The sequence below is a fragment of the Homalodisca vitripennis genome, chromosome 4 (genome assembly GCF_021130785.1).
Source record: "Homalodisca vitripennis isolate AUS2020 chromosome 4, UT_GWSS_2.1, whole genome shotgun sequence".
In the NCBI taxonomy this organism is placed as follows: domain Eukaryota; kingdom Metazoa; phylum Arthropoda; class Insecta; order Hemiptera; family Cicadellidae; genus Homalodisca; species Homalodisca vitripennis.
This window is the reverse complement of record NC_060210.1, coordinates 105669593-105681858: the sequence shown is the minus strand read 5'-3', so window position 1 is coordinate 105681858 and position 12266 is coordinate 105669593. Positions and strand designations below refer to the sequence as shown.

The 12266-nt window shown below is 32.4% G+C and overlaps 1 protein-coding gene across 1 annotated transcript in view; it reads right to left on the bottom strand.

The window, feature by feature from the left end:
* The window catches only part of LOC124359890, a 139744-nt gene that overhangs the window by 26526 nt on the left and 100952 nt on the right, over positions 1 to 12266 (bottom strand). Inside the window, exons 3-7 of the mRNA XM_046813007.1 lie at positions 10470 to 10635; positions 8581 to 8908; positions 7518 to 7639; positions 6985 to 7188; positions 5705 to 5817 (exon numbers count right to left, since the gene is read on the bottom strand). Of these exons, the coding sequence (XP_046668963.1) occupies positions 5705 to 5817; positions 6985 to 7188; positions 7518 to 7639; positions 8581 to 8908; positions 10470 to 10599 (897 nt within the window). The 5' untranslated portion in view covers positions 10600 to 10635. The remainder of the gene's footprint in view (positions 1 to 5704; positions 5818 to 6984; positions 7189 to 7517; positions 7640 to 8580; positions 8909 to 10469; positions 10636 to 12266) is intronic.

The window sequence follows — 12266 nt, the reverse complement described above, 5'->3', positions numbered from 1 at the left end:
CTAGTGTATGGAATTGTGACAGAGAAACTTGAATATCATAAATTTTGTGCCAGATGGGCACTACTGCAGTTTTGTTTTGAAAAGTTAATAGTTCATATTATTTTATGTTTGTTTATAAAAGATTAATAAATAACTATAGGAGTTTAAACCACATATGTACACACACACAGGAATCCATAAAAGAAGAACATACACCCATACAATTTTGATAACTTACAATAAACATTATAAATCAATAGAGTTTAAAATTAAGATAACTAGCAACCTATTTTAGAGAACATAAAACAAATTATCATACATATAAGATAGACATAAATAAATTATTGTAAAATTGAATCATCAGAGAAAATAAAGTAATTTCTTTAGACCAAATACCACAAAATACATTAAATCTTCATATCAAAAACAAAGAGATTGTTATGTAAAGTAAGTTTACAACATCTGGAGTTATAAAGTGAATTTAGATCAGCTGGTGACTTTACAATAATGGAATTTTATTCTTTTGAAAGATGGCTTAATATGAGACTGAGAAGAACCTTTTTTCATCAAAGTTAATCAACATTTAAGTTATTAAATACAGTAATACATGTTATTATTTGTATTAAATTGGTGAATCTCGATTTTTGAATCCAAGAACAGAAAAGACATTTACTACATGATGAACACTTGAATATTGGATGGCAACCAGAACTCTCAGATCTGCAAGGATTACTACTACCAGTATTAAATCTACACTAAGCCGACAAGGATGATTGGAAGATGAATAAGTGTCAATGGAACATACAAAGTAAAACTGGATTTGAACTCAAGTAAGATCTACCCAATTTAACCCTCGAGCTGGCAGTTGAAATGTCCTCAAGTGGCAGGCCATTTTGAGGTGTTTTGCAGTAGTATTGGTTTTTTATTTTTTTAACATATAATTTGATTATAAACCTATATGTATTATATATCATTGTTTTCACAAGAAAATTTACTTTTTATTTATGAAAATAAAAACCCCAATATATAAGAAATTTATCACTTTTTTACTAAGTTTGTTTTCCAAAAATAAAAAAAGGTATGTAAAAGTGGTGGGGGTGCACCTATAAAAGACATATTGTGTGAAAAAAAATATTTCCAAAATACCCAAAATGTTGAAAATTTTTTATAGTTTTAGAAAATGTATAGTTTACTACATTTTTTTTATTAAAACAATTATAAAATACTCTAAACTGAAGAAAGTACAATACGGCTAAATTCGTTGCTATGGATATGAATGTGTTATAAAATTCATCGAAACCTTAATTATTACTCAAAAAATTCATAAAATACATTAAAAGTAAGCCTATAAAAATAAATAAAGAAGCTTTATATCATGATCATTGCATATGAAAACTATCCTACAGCTAACTAAAACTATCACAACACTGCACATAGCCTAGAATACAAAAGCTCACTAATATATTTTTTTCACATATATTTCTTCATAACATCACAAAATAAACTGATAAAACACAATCTACGAGAATTTATACGCATAAATAAACACACTTATTACATAAAAACACTTATTTCATGTAATAAACTTACGTTTTAGATGGACAAGAATAACGCGACCGGGTAACAATACAACAACAATGGCCGACTGTTTACAAACAACTCTCGTTTTCAATATGTCATACTTAAATCATGGCATACAAAACAAAACAAAATACATCGATCAAATCAGCAACTATTTCTGATTCCAGTGGTATATGAATCATTGCAGTTTAGTTCGTGTATTGATTATAACAGATGTCAAACGGGCACGAGTCAAATCGACTGATTTTCAGGCGACTGCCACTACAGAAACATTAATATCGACTGATAATCAGGCGACTGCCAGTTGTAGAGTTAAGATTCCAAATCTTTCACAATTCAAACCTATTTTTGTATAAATTCAAACCTAACATGCACCAAAACATTTTATATGTTGGATATAATTTTTTTTATGTGCCCATGGCATTATAATTCACGATACCCTGTATCATACATGTGACAAATAAACTCAATAATAATTGTAAATCAAACGTTTATTTATTTATATCAATAGCTAGTTAAGCAAGGCCAAAGAATTTTGCTAATAAATAAATAAACAAAAGACAAATTAATAGTACCCAAACTCAAAACAAACTCAAAATTTATTGACAATTTCTCAACTATCACGAAATGAGTACTGTAAGTGAGTAGATGGGTCACTTTGAAGAATAGTATCACTCAGTAATTATACATTTTATTGCAGGAGAGAAAAAAGGAATATCCTTATGAAATTGTTTAATATATTTTCAGTACATAACGAACTTAGAATTCATATTGTATTTTGACATTCTAAGTATGCTACCTTTTTTAAAAAAAGTATTCTACTTTGGTCTTTTTCTCCAAAGCAGAATAAATAATGTAAACTATTACAGACCGTAGCACCGTGCTTGGCGCGTAGGGAGGGAAGCGAGCGAGAGACTCAGACTTCTCCCCCTACATTTCCCCTCCCGTGCCGTCGCGGTAAGAAGTATGTACAGTCCACTCTGTTCTTTGCCCGTTCCAAACTCCTTATAGTCAAGCTTACGCATGAATTCTGACAACTGCGATAATTTAATATAATTTGATGTATACTGTTGTTTACTCTACATACTATTAGATACAGGGTTTTACAGCCATAATTCTAGAAATAGTTTCAATTACATAAAAGGGTTTTTTTTAGCCTACCGGTTTTCATTAGCAAACCCTTGTATTTTACAGCACATTCTTACTAATTAAATGTGATATTTAAAAACAATAAAACATCAAACAAAAACTTATAAAAATGTAAAGTAAGCATTTTACTTAATCGTTTACATTTACAGTTATTTATGTGATACAATAATAAAATCATAACATGTAATTTAATCGCCCAGCTCTTCGATTCCGGACATATTGATAACGAAAGATTCGATAACATTTTCAATTGGTCCTTGATTTCCTATAAATTCTAATTCCTTTTGCTTTACATGTTCACATATTTTTTTCGATGTATCAACCGTATCAAACTTATCATTTACCAATTTTATGACTTCATCCATTTTAAAGCGTACATTGTGAGCACCAACCCAATTTTTTACTTCAGCCCAGATAAATTCGATGGCATTTAGTTCTGGATGATATGGAGGTAGTCTAAGGACTACATGTCCTTTTTCACCTAAAAACTCGTCAATAACATATCTTTTGTAGGCTGGTTTGTTAGCTTTTATAATCTCATAAAGTTCTACCTTTAACATAGTGTGTGAATATGGAATATTTTTTTCAAGTAACCACGCTTGCATATCACATTTCTTTGAATTTGAAGTAGGACTTTTGTCAATTTCTACGTTGTGATAGGAAGCGTTGTCAATTATTAGAACGCTCCTAGGCGGTAAGTTTGGAATTAATTTTTCTGTCAACTATTTTTTATAATTTTCATGATTCATATTATCATGGTAGTCTCCTTTTTTGTGATTTGCCTGCCACAAAACTAAGCAGTCTTTTATAAAACCCATCTCACCCCCGGCATGTAAAAATATCAGGCGGTTTCCTTTGCTTAACGGGACAGCTAAACCCGCTGTGGAATCATCCGACCAGCCTTTTTTGGAGACGTGTGTTGAATCACTATATGATTCATCTGTATAAATAATTGCACGTTCCTCAGCTCTGTATTGAGAAATCTTTTTCAAAAACACAAATCTTTTGTAGGAAATATCTTGAGTCTCCATTAATATCTTGTTGTTTGTTTTGGTTTTCCTCCACTTGTAGCCCATTCGTCGCAAGATGCGGCTTACACTGCTTTTAGATCCTGTAAAATTAATGTCTGATCGCATTTTATCTTGTATACCTTTTAAAGTAGGAAGTTGTTTTTCAATGACGTAAAAATTATCCACAATACGCCTGACAACACCCAAATTAAACTCGTCTAACCCCGTCACTCTTTTAGGTAAGATTCTATTTTTATTTGGCGTTTCGAAAGATGAGCCAGATTCTTCTACTTTTTTCCTCTCGCTTTTAATCCTTGTCACTGTCCTTTCTGAAACTCTAGTGGCAGCACTTACTCTCGCATTAACTTTCTTAACGTCAATCAAAAACCGGTCAGCATCGGCTTCGGCTTTCATAAATTTTGCTACATTAGATACTATTTCTCGAGTTTGGCTCTTTTTAACCTTATTCACTAATTTTGAACTAAATAGTTTGTTGCCTTGATCAGCCATCACTAATTGCTAAAATAATACAACGTACTGTCGCACATAAACAAAACAATCACAATTGTCAGACACCACTAAACAGAATGACGCAGCAGAAGACAGACTGAACGAAACAAATGCGACCTGTGACTGTACTGCACCACGTGGCCGGGTGAAGAGGGGGATAGGCTTCTCTGCGCATGCGTCAGCCGCACGCCATCCACCAAGCGGCTATCTATACTTTTTTAATATGCTTGAATTTTCTGTGTGTAAAACTTTGTACAGCAAAATGATTATTATTAGTAGTATCAAACTCCATTGTACAATATACAAGGTGTGTTCAAAAAGTATTGGAATTGTTTAGTTTTGCAAGTTTGTAGAGTTTGATTGTAAAGATTTATTTTTATTATGTTGGTACTCATGCTATTGAAGTATAACAAAATTTGCAGCTGTATTCATTGTTTACTTTTTTAGTAAAAGCTGCTAAGGTTGACATCTTTTTTTGAATTCAGTGAGTTTTTGTTAAAATACATTATCTGTATATACAGTAATTTTGTTTGAAAAATTAAATAAAGTCTAACAAAGTGTGGGAAATGTTAACAAATGCCTATGGTGAATCTGCTATGAGTAAAAAAAGGGTTTATGTGTGGTTTAACCGTTTCAAAGATGTCCGTGAAGACATTAAAGATGATGACCACTCCAGATGCCTGGAAGAGGGTATTAACAACTGTATTTGCATATTGTATTTCAACAGAATTGTTAATACGCGTACTGGCGCATTAACAACTGATTAAAACGTGAAAAAAGTGGAAGAAATGGTTACCAAGAAGTTGCTGATGATTTTGACAGTTGCCTCATGTCATGAAATTTTTTAGAATGTTTTGGGTATAAAACGAGTAGCAGCAAAATTTGTTCCAAAATTGTTGAATTTTTACAAATACAGGAAAAACACAGGTAATTGGAAATTGCTCAGAAGTCACTAAATGCAGTCAGCAATGATGCAGAATTACTGAACCGTGTTATAAACATAATTATATTGATATATTTACAGATTTTAGTCAGGCCCACCTGTGGGTCGAGCTGACTGTGGGACAACAAACAAGACCGGTCACAAAACACACTAAGATATCAACAACAATATGGCACAGAATCAACTATCTAATGTGAGTGGCTAGGCTACACTAATGTATTGTGTTACATGCTGCAGCCAACAGTGGGCCCACCGCACTCAACGTATTATTATTTCTAATGAGTAGTGATTTCAGTACTAGTTGATCCCTTGAACTTTGTAATCACATAATCTAATTTACTTAAAAAGATTGAATACTCAACTTCTAACTAATTTTTCGGTTAGAGTTTTAGCCTAGACTAAATCTATATATTGAGATAAAACATAATATTAAAGGATGTGGTAGTAATTTTGTATTGCTTGAACATACTTAATGAAAATAGATAGAATTATTATATATTCTCTAAAATTTATACTATTCTAAACAGTTTACCTCTTCTTCAAGTGATGTGGCGAGAGTTGTAAATTCCATGGAGCTATGGTTGGAGAGTCCTGGGGTAAATTCCATGTTGTCTATTGTTACTTGACCTTCAAGAGCTTGTTTCACTGCAATCACACACTTAAAACTGAGAAATACTAATTTCAAGTGAGAGGATTTGAGAATATGCTTCTATTAATCTCAAAAACTTGAGCCTAGATTTTAGAAGCTTTAAAAATAATTTATTTTGCAGCTCAGTGTGAAAGATGTCAGCTACTAGCTGTAACTTATGACTGCACGTGGATTTTCCCACAGTATAAGGGGGTGTCATGTGTAACTCTTTTTTAAATGTCACCTTTTAGAAAATGTCTCTGAGAAAAGTGAAGGTGAAGGTGAAGGTCACTGAAAGCCACCACAATCTCGAGAACTGCTTTTTTATCATTGATGTCTGAGTTTCAAAGCAAATGAGTCAGAACTCTGACACAAATGGTAATATGGTTTTATTTGTCAATTTCACCATAAATACTCATATGATGTCAGTAAGTAATAAATAATCATTTTAATTTCTACTACCTATCATACTTAGTACTTCCCAACCTTAAACTAAATATTTTTTTATAATACTAAGTACCTTACTTTTGTACGAAAACCTTTCACTTTTAATTTTTATTAACTGTACAAAAGTAATAATGGAATGATTTGGAAATTAAGCATATTATTGCTTTCAATTTATGAAATACACAATTTCTTACAAAGTATCAGAATTTGTCTCAGTAATTAGTTATTGAAACTTGTTAAAATTCAGTTTTATTTTAAAACTATTTAAGCTAATATCCTTAACAGCTTATACTTTATGGGAATTAGAAGAGCTCAACCCAAATATAAACAATTTTTTAAATTTTGAAACATTTGGAACATTTCTAAATTAAAATCTTATAAATATCCTCTCTCTTCATCTTCTTTAATTCTTCTTGAAATTATTTTCCTTATTATATTACATTTTATAAAAAGACATTCAGTTATGTTCAATAAACAAAATTGGAAGCTCGAACTTTATCTTTTTACTAGTGTAACCTTTGTTTATTGTATAATCTGGTATGCCTTGAGAATTTATCTTAATTAGAGCTGAAGTCATGAGATAAACACAATTATTACATTTTTTTCGGTCAATCAACGAATTTTACCTTGTAAACATAGTTAGAATCGTCCGCTACCCGACTATTGCCACTTCAAGGGTTAAAAACTAGATTTGCCTCTTAATTCAGATAAATAAAAATTACTGACAATAGACTTACCATAGTATGGTGACTCTGTAGTTGGGGGTTTGAAGGGGGGTGATGTAGGGGGCTCAGGTGTCAGTGAACTACTAGGTATTTCCGGCGTTGTACTCCTCACCTTTGTATTTAAACCTCCACCCACTCCACCTAGCCTTAGATCAGTTGTACCAAAGTTTCTGCTTTCTACAGGAGTTGACTCTTTGTCGTTTGATAATACACCAACTGTCAACATACAGGTAATTATAAAAAGAACTACGTATAATAATAATATATACTAAAACACTTACAAAAAGTTTTGAAGAATAATAATAAGATTGGACAGAAATAAAAGATTATTTGGAATGCTACCTTTGTTTCTGGAAATAGTTATATTACCTGTAGCTATATTTTCATAGTCTTTGTTTTGAGCTGATAAATGAAAAGTATTTCTTCAAAAATACTCTGTAATAAATATTTTACTTTAAATGTACTTATTTACAAGATAAATAAGGTAATATTTAACTGTCGTAATACCTATGCATAGAAAACTGAAGTAATAATATTGTACTCACAGGCAGCTAATGCAATAACTAGAAGAATTCCTACAAGAAGTGCTAATCCCAGACTGACAAGCACGCATTTCTTTTTGGTAGGAGGATGTCGTTTATCTTTTGTAACATATAGTTTCTCTCCCCTGCAACAAAAAAGAGTTTTGTTAAATAAAGAACATATTTGTTCAGTCTATCTAATGGTTTATACCTTTCAATTATTAAATAGAAGGTCTATGTCTCCATTTTTGTATATAATAAATCTTCACTGAGAGATTCAGTCGGTTCAAACCCTTGTACTGTATTGACTCTCCTTCTGTTTGATAACCCATACAAAGGGCAAAATAGGGCTTAAAAGTGTATTGAGCTTCCATTTTTTTTAATACTATACAAAAAAGTATAATATATGATTTTAATAACCATGCAAACTAGTTAATCAATGTTTTTTTTTAATTAGAATAACATTGAATTCTTCAACATTAAGATCAAGTTGTACATAGATCAAACCCCAATTAATTAATTTGTGTACATGAATTTTAGGTACCAGTATCTATAACTATTATTTTGCATATATATTTGATATTAATAGAAAGTTATTACATACTGGTTGCAGCTTTTGTGGATTTTAAATATATCTGACTGTAAGACATTACCCCAAGGACTTCTAGAGTTGCAATTTTAATGAGTCTGATGCAATTTTGTTTAGTTTAAAACAGCTTATTGCTCAAAATAATGGTCAGGTGGCTATTCTAAATTCACTAAATAACTTAAAATCAACTGGTTGGTTATAAAATTTAATTTAATTTAAAATTAATTTTACCCATAACATGTCCAAAACCCACAAGTAGACTTTTACAAATTTTGGAATCCATTCCACTGAGACTCTTGGTAGTTACAATGTTGTGTTGTGGTAATGAACAATTTAACATGCCCTACCTTGCAGTTTCATCACGATAATTATTATCTCGTAAAATATTATTAATTTATATTGATTGACAATTCTAATTAGATTTGTATAAAAAGTTAATTCACAACTAATCAAATAAAACAAAAGGACAATTGATTTTAACAGAAACCACCCACTTACCTTATATATTTCCTATGTTCGTTGACTGGGACAAAGTACTCATCATAAGGGTCTCCCATGTCCACTTCTGCGGAATCGCCCTTCTTGACCGGTATTCCATTGATACCATTGCCAAACGGTTTCATGTTGACAAGTTCCAGATTGACAGCCTCTGCCATCTCGTCATTTTTCTTGGTCTCTGGGCTGTCTGGCTCTGTTTTACTTGTCATTGTCGTGTTTAAGAAGGACCCATTACTCGTCGGGTCATGATGGTGTGTGCCATTCAGGGGTAACTTTACTTCGTCAGTCTCAAATCCAGGGTTGTCAACCCCATCGTGTGAATTTGTTTCTGCAATAAGTAAATAGTACAATAAGTAACAAGCAAGTTTTAGGTATACTCTTTAATGTGTAATGCTTCTCCCAATTTGGTCCCTTTGGGACAACTGACATGATGAAGTGTTATTTACGCTTAGAGGCATACTGCTCCCAGTATGATGTGCCAAAATTGCTGAGAACCCATTACTCAGGCCTCAGAGAATGTCAAATACAAATAATAATTACTTAATAAATTTAAAAATAAGTACGGTAATCATATATTGTTCATATTAATATTTACTTTACATTGGCAACAATACAATATAATAAAATAGAGAATATATATAATAGTTATTATAGAGGAAGGAATGGGAGGTTCTACCAGCAATGCATACCACCAACACCTGCATGTAACATATGAGAACCACAAGCTTTGGTGGGTATCTTACTCAGGGCCGTACTCAGACCAGTTTTTCAGAAAATTTTACCAAAGCCTGTACCCTCAGAAGGCCAAAGCCAGCTCCTGAAGTGTGGCTGGGCTGACTAGGGCCCTCCTGAGGGCACAGGCTCTGGAAAATTTTACGAAAAACCCAGACTGAGTACGGGATTTGATCTTACTCCAACTACTAGTGTCCACGTAGAACCATATTCTGCACAGAACCATATACAAGATTTTTCTAGAACACTTACAAAACTTTTGGGGCGATCTACCCTTTGAGTATTTAAGAAGGATCTTCTTTGGACCACAAGGAACGTATATACTAAGAAGTCTAAAGAAACTTTCTATCAAGAGTTCACACAGGCAGATGGATACACAGATAGACAACCCGTTGAACTTTGAGCTCAAAAACAAATAAATTAAAAGGGGATCAACCTGTTTTTTATAAATATATTAAAAATAGACAGAAGGTCAATAACAAGATTTCAATGAGTCCCAGTAAGAAGAAAGCTTTGCACTCCTGATTGCAATACGAGCATGTAAATCACGTAAAATACTACCTGTTGATCTTCAGTTTACAATGTTGAGCAACTGGAATCCATATCGTAGTTATAATGATCAGATTACATTTCAGACATTACCTAATATCAATAATGTCAGTAGGAACAGCTCAAGGTTTTTATTGATTCCTGTTTATAAGGCACTTTTTGTAATCTCATTAGTACAGTTGCTGTCTATGTTTTCCAAAAATAGTCTTGGATACTAAACAGGATGGATGACAGTTTACTTTTAACAATGGTTAACCCGGCCAATTTATTAAATAGTTTCTTTTGAAATTTTTGAAATTATAAAGTATATTTTTTTGTGAAGACATCTCCTCAAATTTGGTAAATATGTATTTCACCTATTGGTAAATACAGACCTATTCACAGATACTTCCTAATCAACATCATTAAAATCTATGAGAGGGGGATAGTATTTAGTAGTTATACTAATAGTCACAATTAACTAATTTTTTTTAGTATGACAAATTAATCTAACAGAATGGTACACCTCATTTTAATCTAGATCTTCAGAAAGACAAGTTGTAGTGGACCTTATTGTTGCCATTATCTTGTGTATCTTTGCATTATTGTCTGTTACAAGATGTTCTCACCTTGAGATTCAGTTGGCAGAGGCAACATTTCTGCTCTGCTGTGTCGCCCGCTCTCAGGGCTGTCAGTCTTGCCTGTCTCCATTGCTTCCATGTTCCCCACCGTGTCTGTCGTGTCTTCCATCTTGTTCATTCACCAGCAGCTGAACATTGTGTCACACCCCTCAGCCTGTGAAAAATTATTTTTTTGTTCATTTCAACCTTGGTACACGTGAAAGACCACGATTGTGTATCATACTTCTATAACACATGATTACTCCTGGTTATATGTTGCAAGTTACACTTTTCATAACATAAAATTCATAAATATTATTATCTTGATATATTATACTATTTATAAACTAAATTATAATACCAATAATGTAAGTAGCTGCTGTTGTTAGTAGTGAACTATTTCAATCCATTTATTAAAATATAATGTATCATACTATACAGTGTAAAAAGTAGAATGGATAGGCAATTGGGTGAAATTTAAATATTTAACTACCAACAAATATTTTAACTTGTAATATGAAAATGAGCGATTGCACTTGCACATGGTCAGACCAACTGTTATGGATGTTATACTGAAGAAATAGAGAAATCGGTTATCTGAAATAAATGTAAAATTGGTTTGCATTTTTTTTTTTTTTAATAATTATAATACTTATGAAGCAACTTTATAAATGACGAAGTAGATCAAATTTAAATTTTTAGTTTTCATGAGTTTTTTATATATGATTCACTATAACTACAATTTTCATTAATTAATAAAGCATTATTTTGGGTTTTAAATCATCACTGAAATTATTTAACAACAATTTCCGAAATCATACATTGTCATTTGATGTAATTAATTGTTAATATGTTACTGTAATATTTTGTGTAATACAAACATCATGTCACAAATTACAAACAGCGAATTGCAGCTTGAGGAATCCAAAAAAGTGAAACCGATTGCTGTTACATGGGCCTACACTATTACAGACTGGTAGGTTAAGCCTAGATTAGAATTATTATTAATATACTGGTCTAGCTAGAGCTATGAGTTTTATATAAATAAATATATAATTAACACAATGCAATCCCAAAATGAATTGTGAGCAACTGAATAAAACAGTGTCAACATACAGAGAATGGTTTTGTTGGATTTCAAGCTCAAATATATTGTAATGCTGAATTTGGAACCTTAAAAGGATCTGAACTTAAACTGGATCCCAAAAACTTGTGCCAATATTTAATTTTTTATGTTATTTTGAGAATATGTCGAAACCAATAGAAATATATGCCACGACTAGTTTTAATGATAACAACTATGTCAATAGTTAAAGATGAAACTATATTTTTGTCTATAGTATATCCATAAGAAGCACTTCTATTTCGTGCACATTGTAGAAGTTGTTTTAATCATATAAAGTATATTATGTAAAGAATTACTAAGAAAAAGTGCACAAGCAGTTGCACTATTCGGTTACGCTGTCACTGCTTTACTTTACAGAACGGAAGACTGCGCGGTGCTGGTAGCTACGCAAGAGTATGAGAACAGGAGTGAATCTGTGCACAATCAAATTAGCGATGCAGCGAAAGATGCTGTGCGGCCGCGGTATGGTGGGAGCTACATAATATCCTCATGATGACGAGAGTGAATGTGTGAAAGTGATTGCACAAGCCAAACAGTAACGCAGTGAAAGATGCGGCGCGGGCGCGGCATAGTGGCCGAGGCCGCGGGTGGGCGGTGAGAATGTTATCAAAAGAGCCGACTGCGCGTGAGTTGCTAGATGTAGGCCTAACCCTTTCCATGATGTTTACACTCCTACAGTG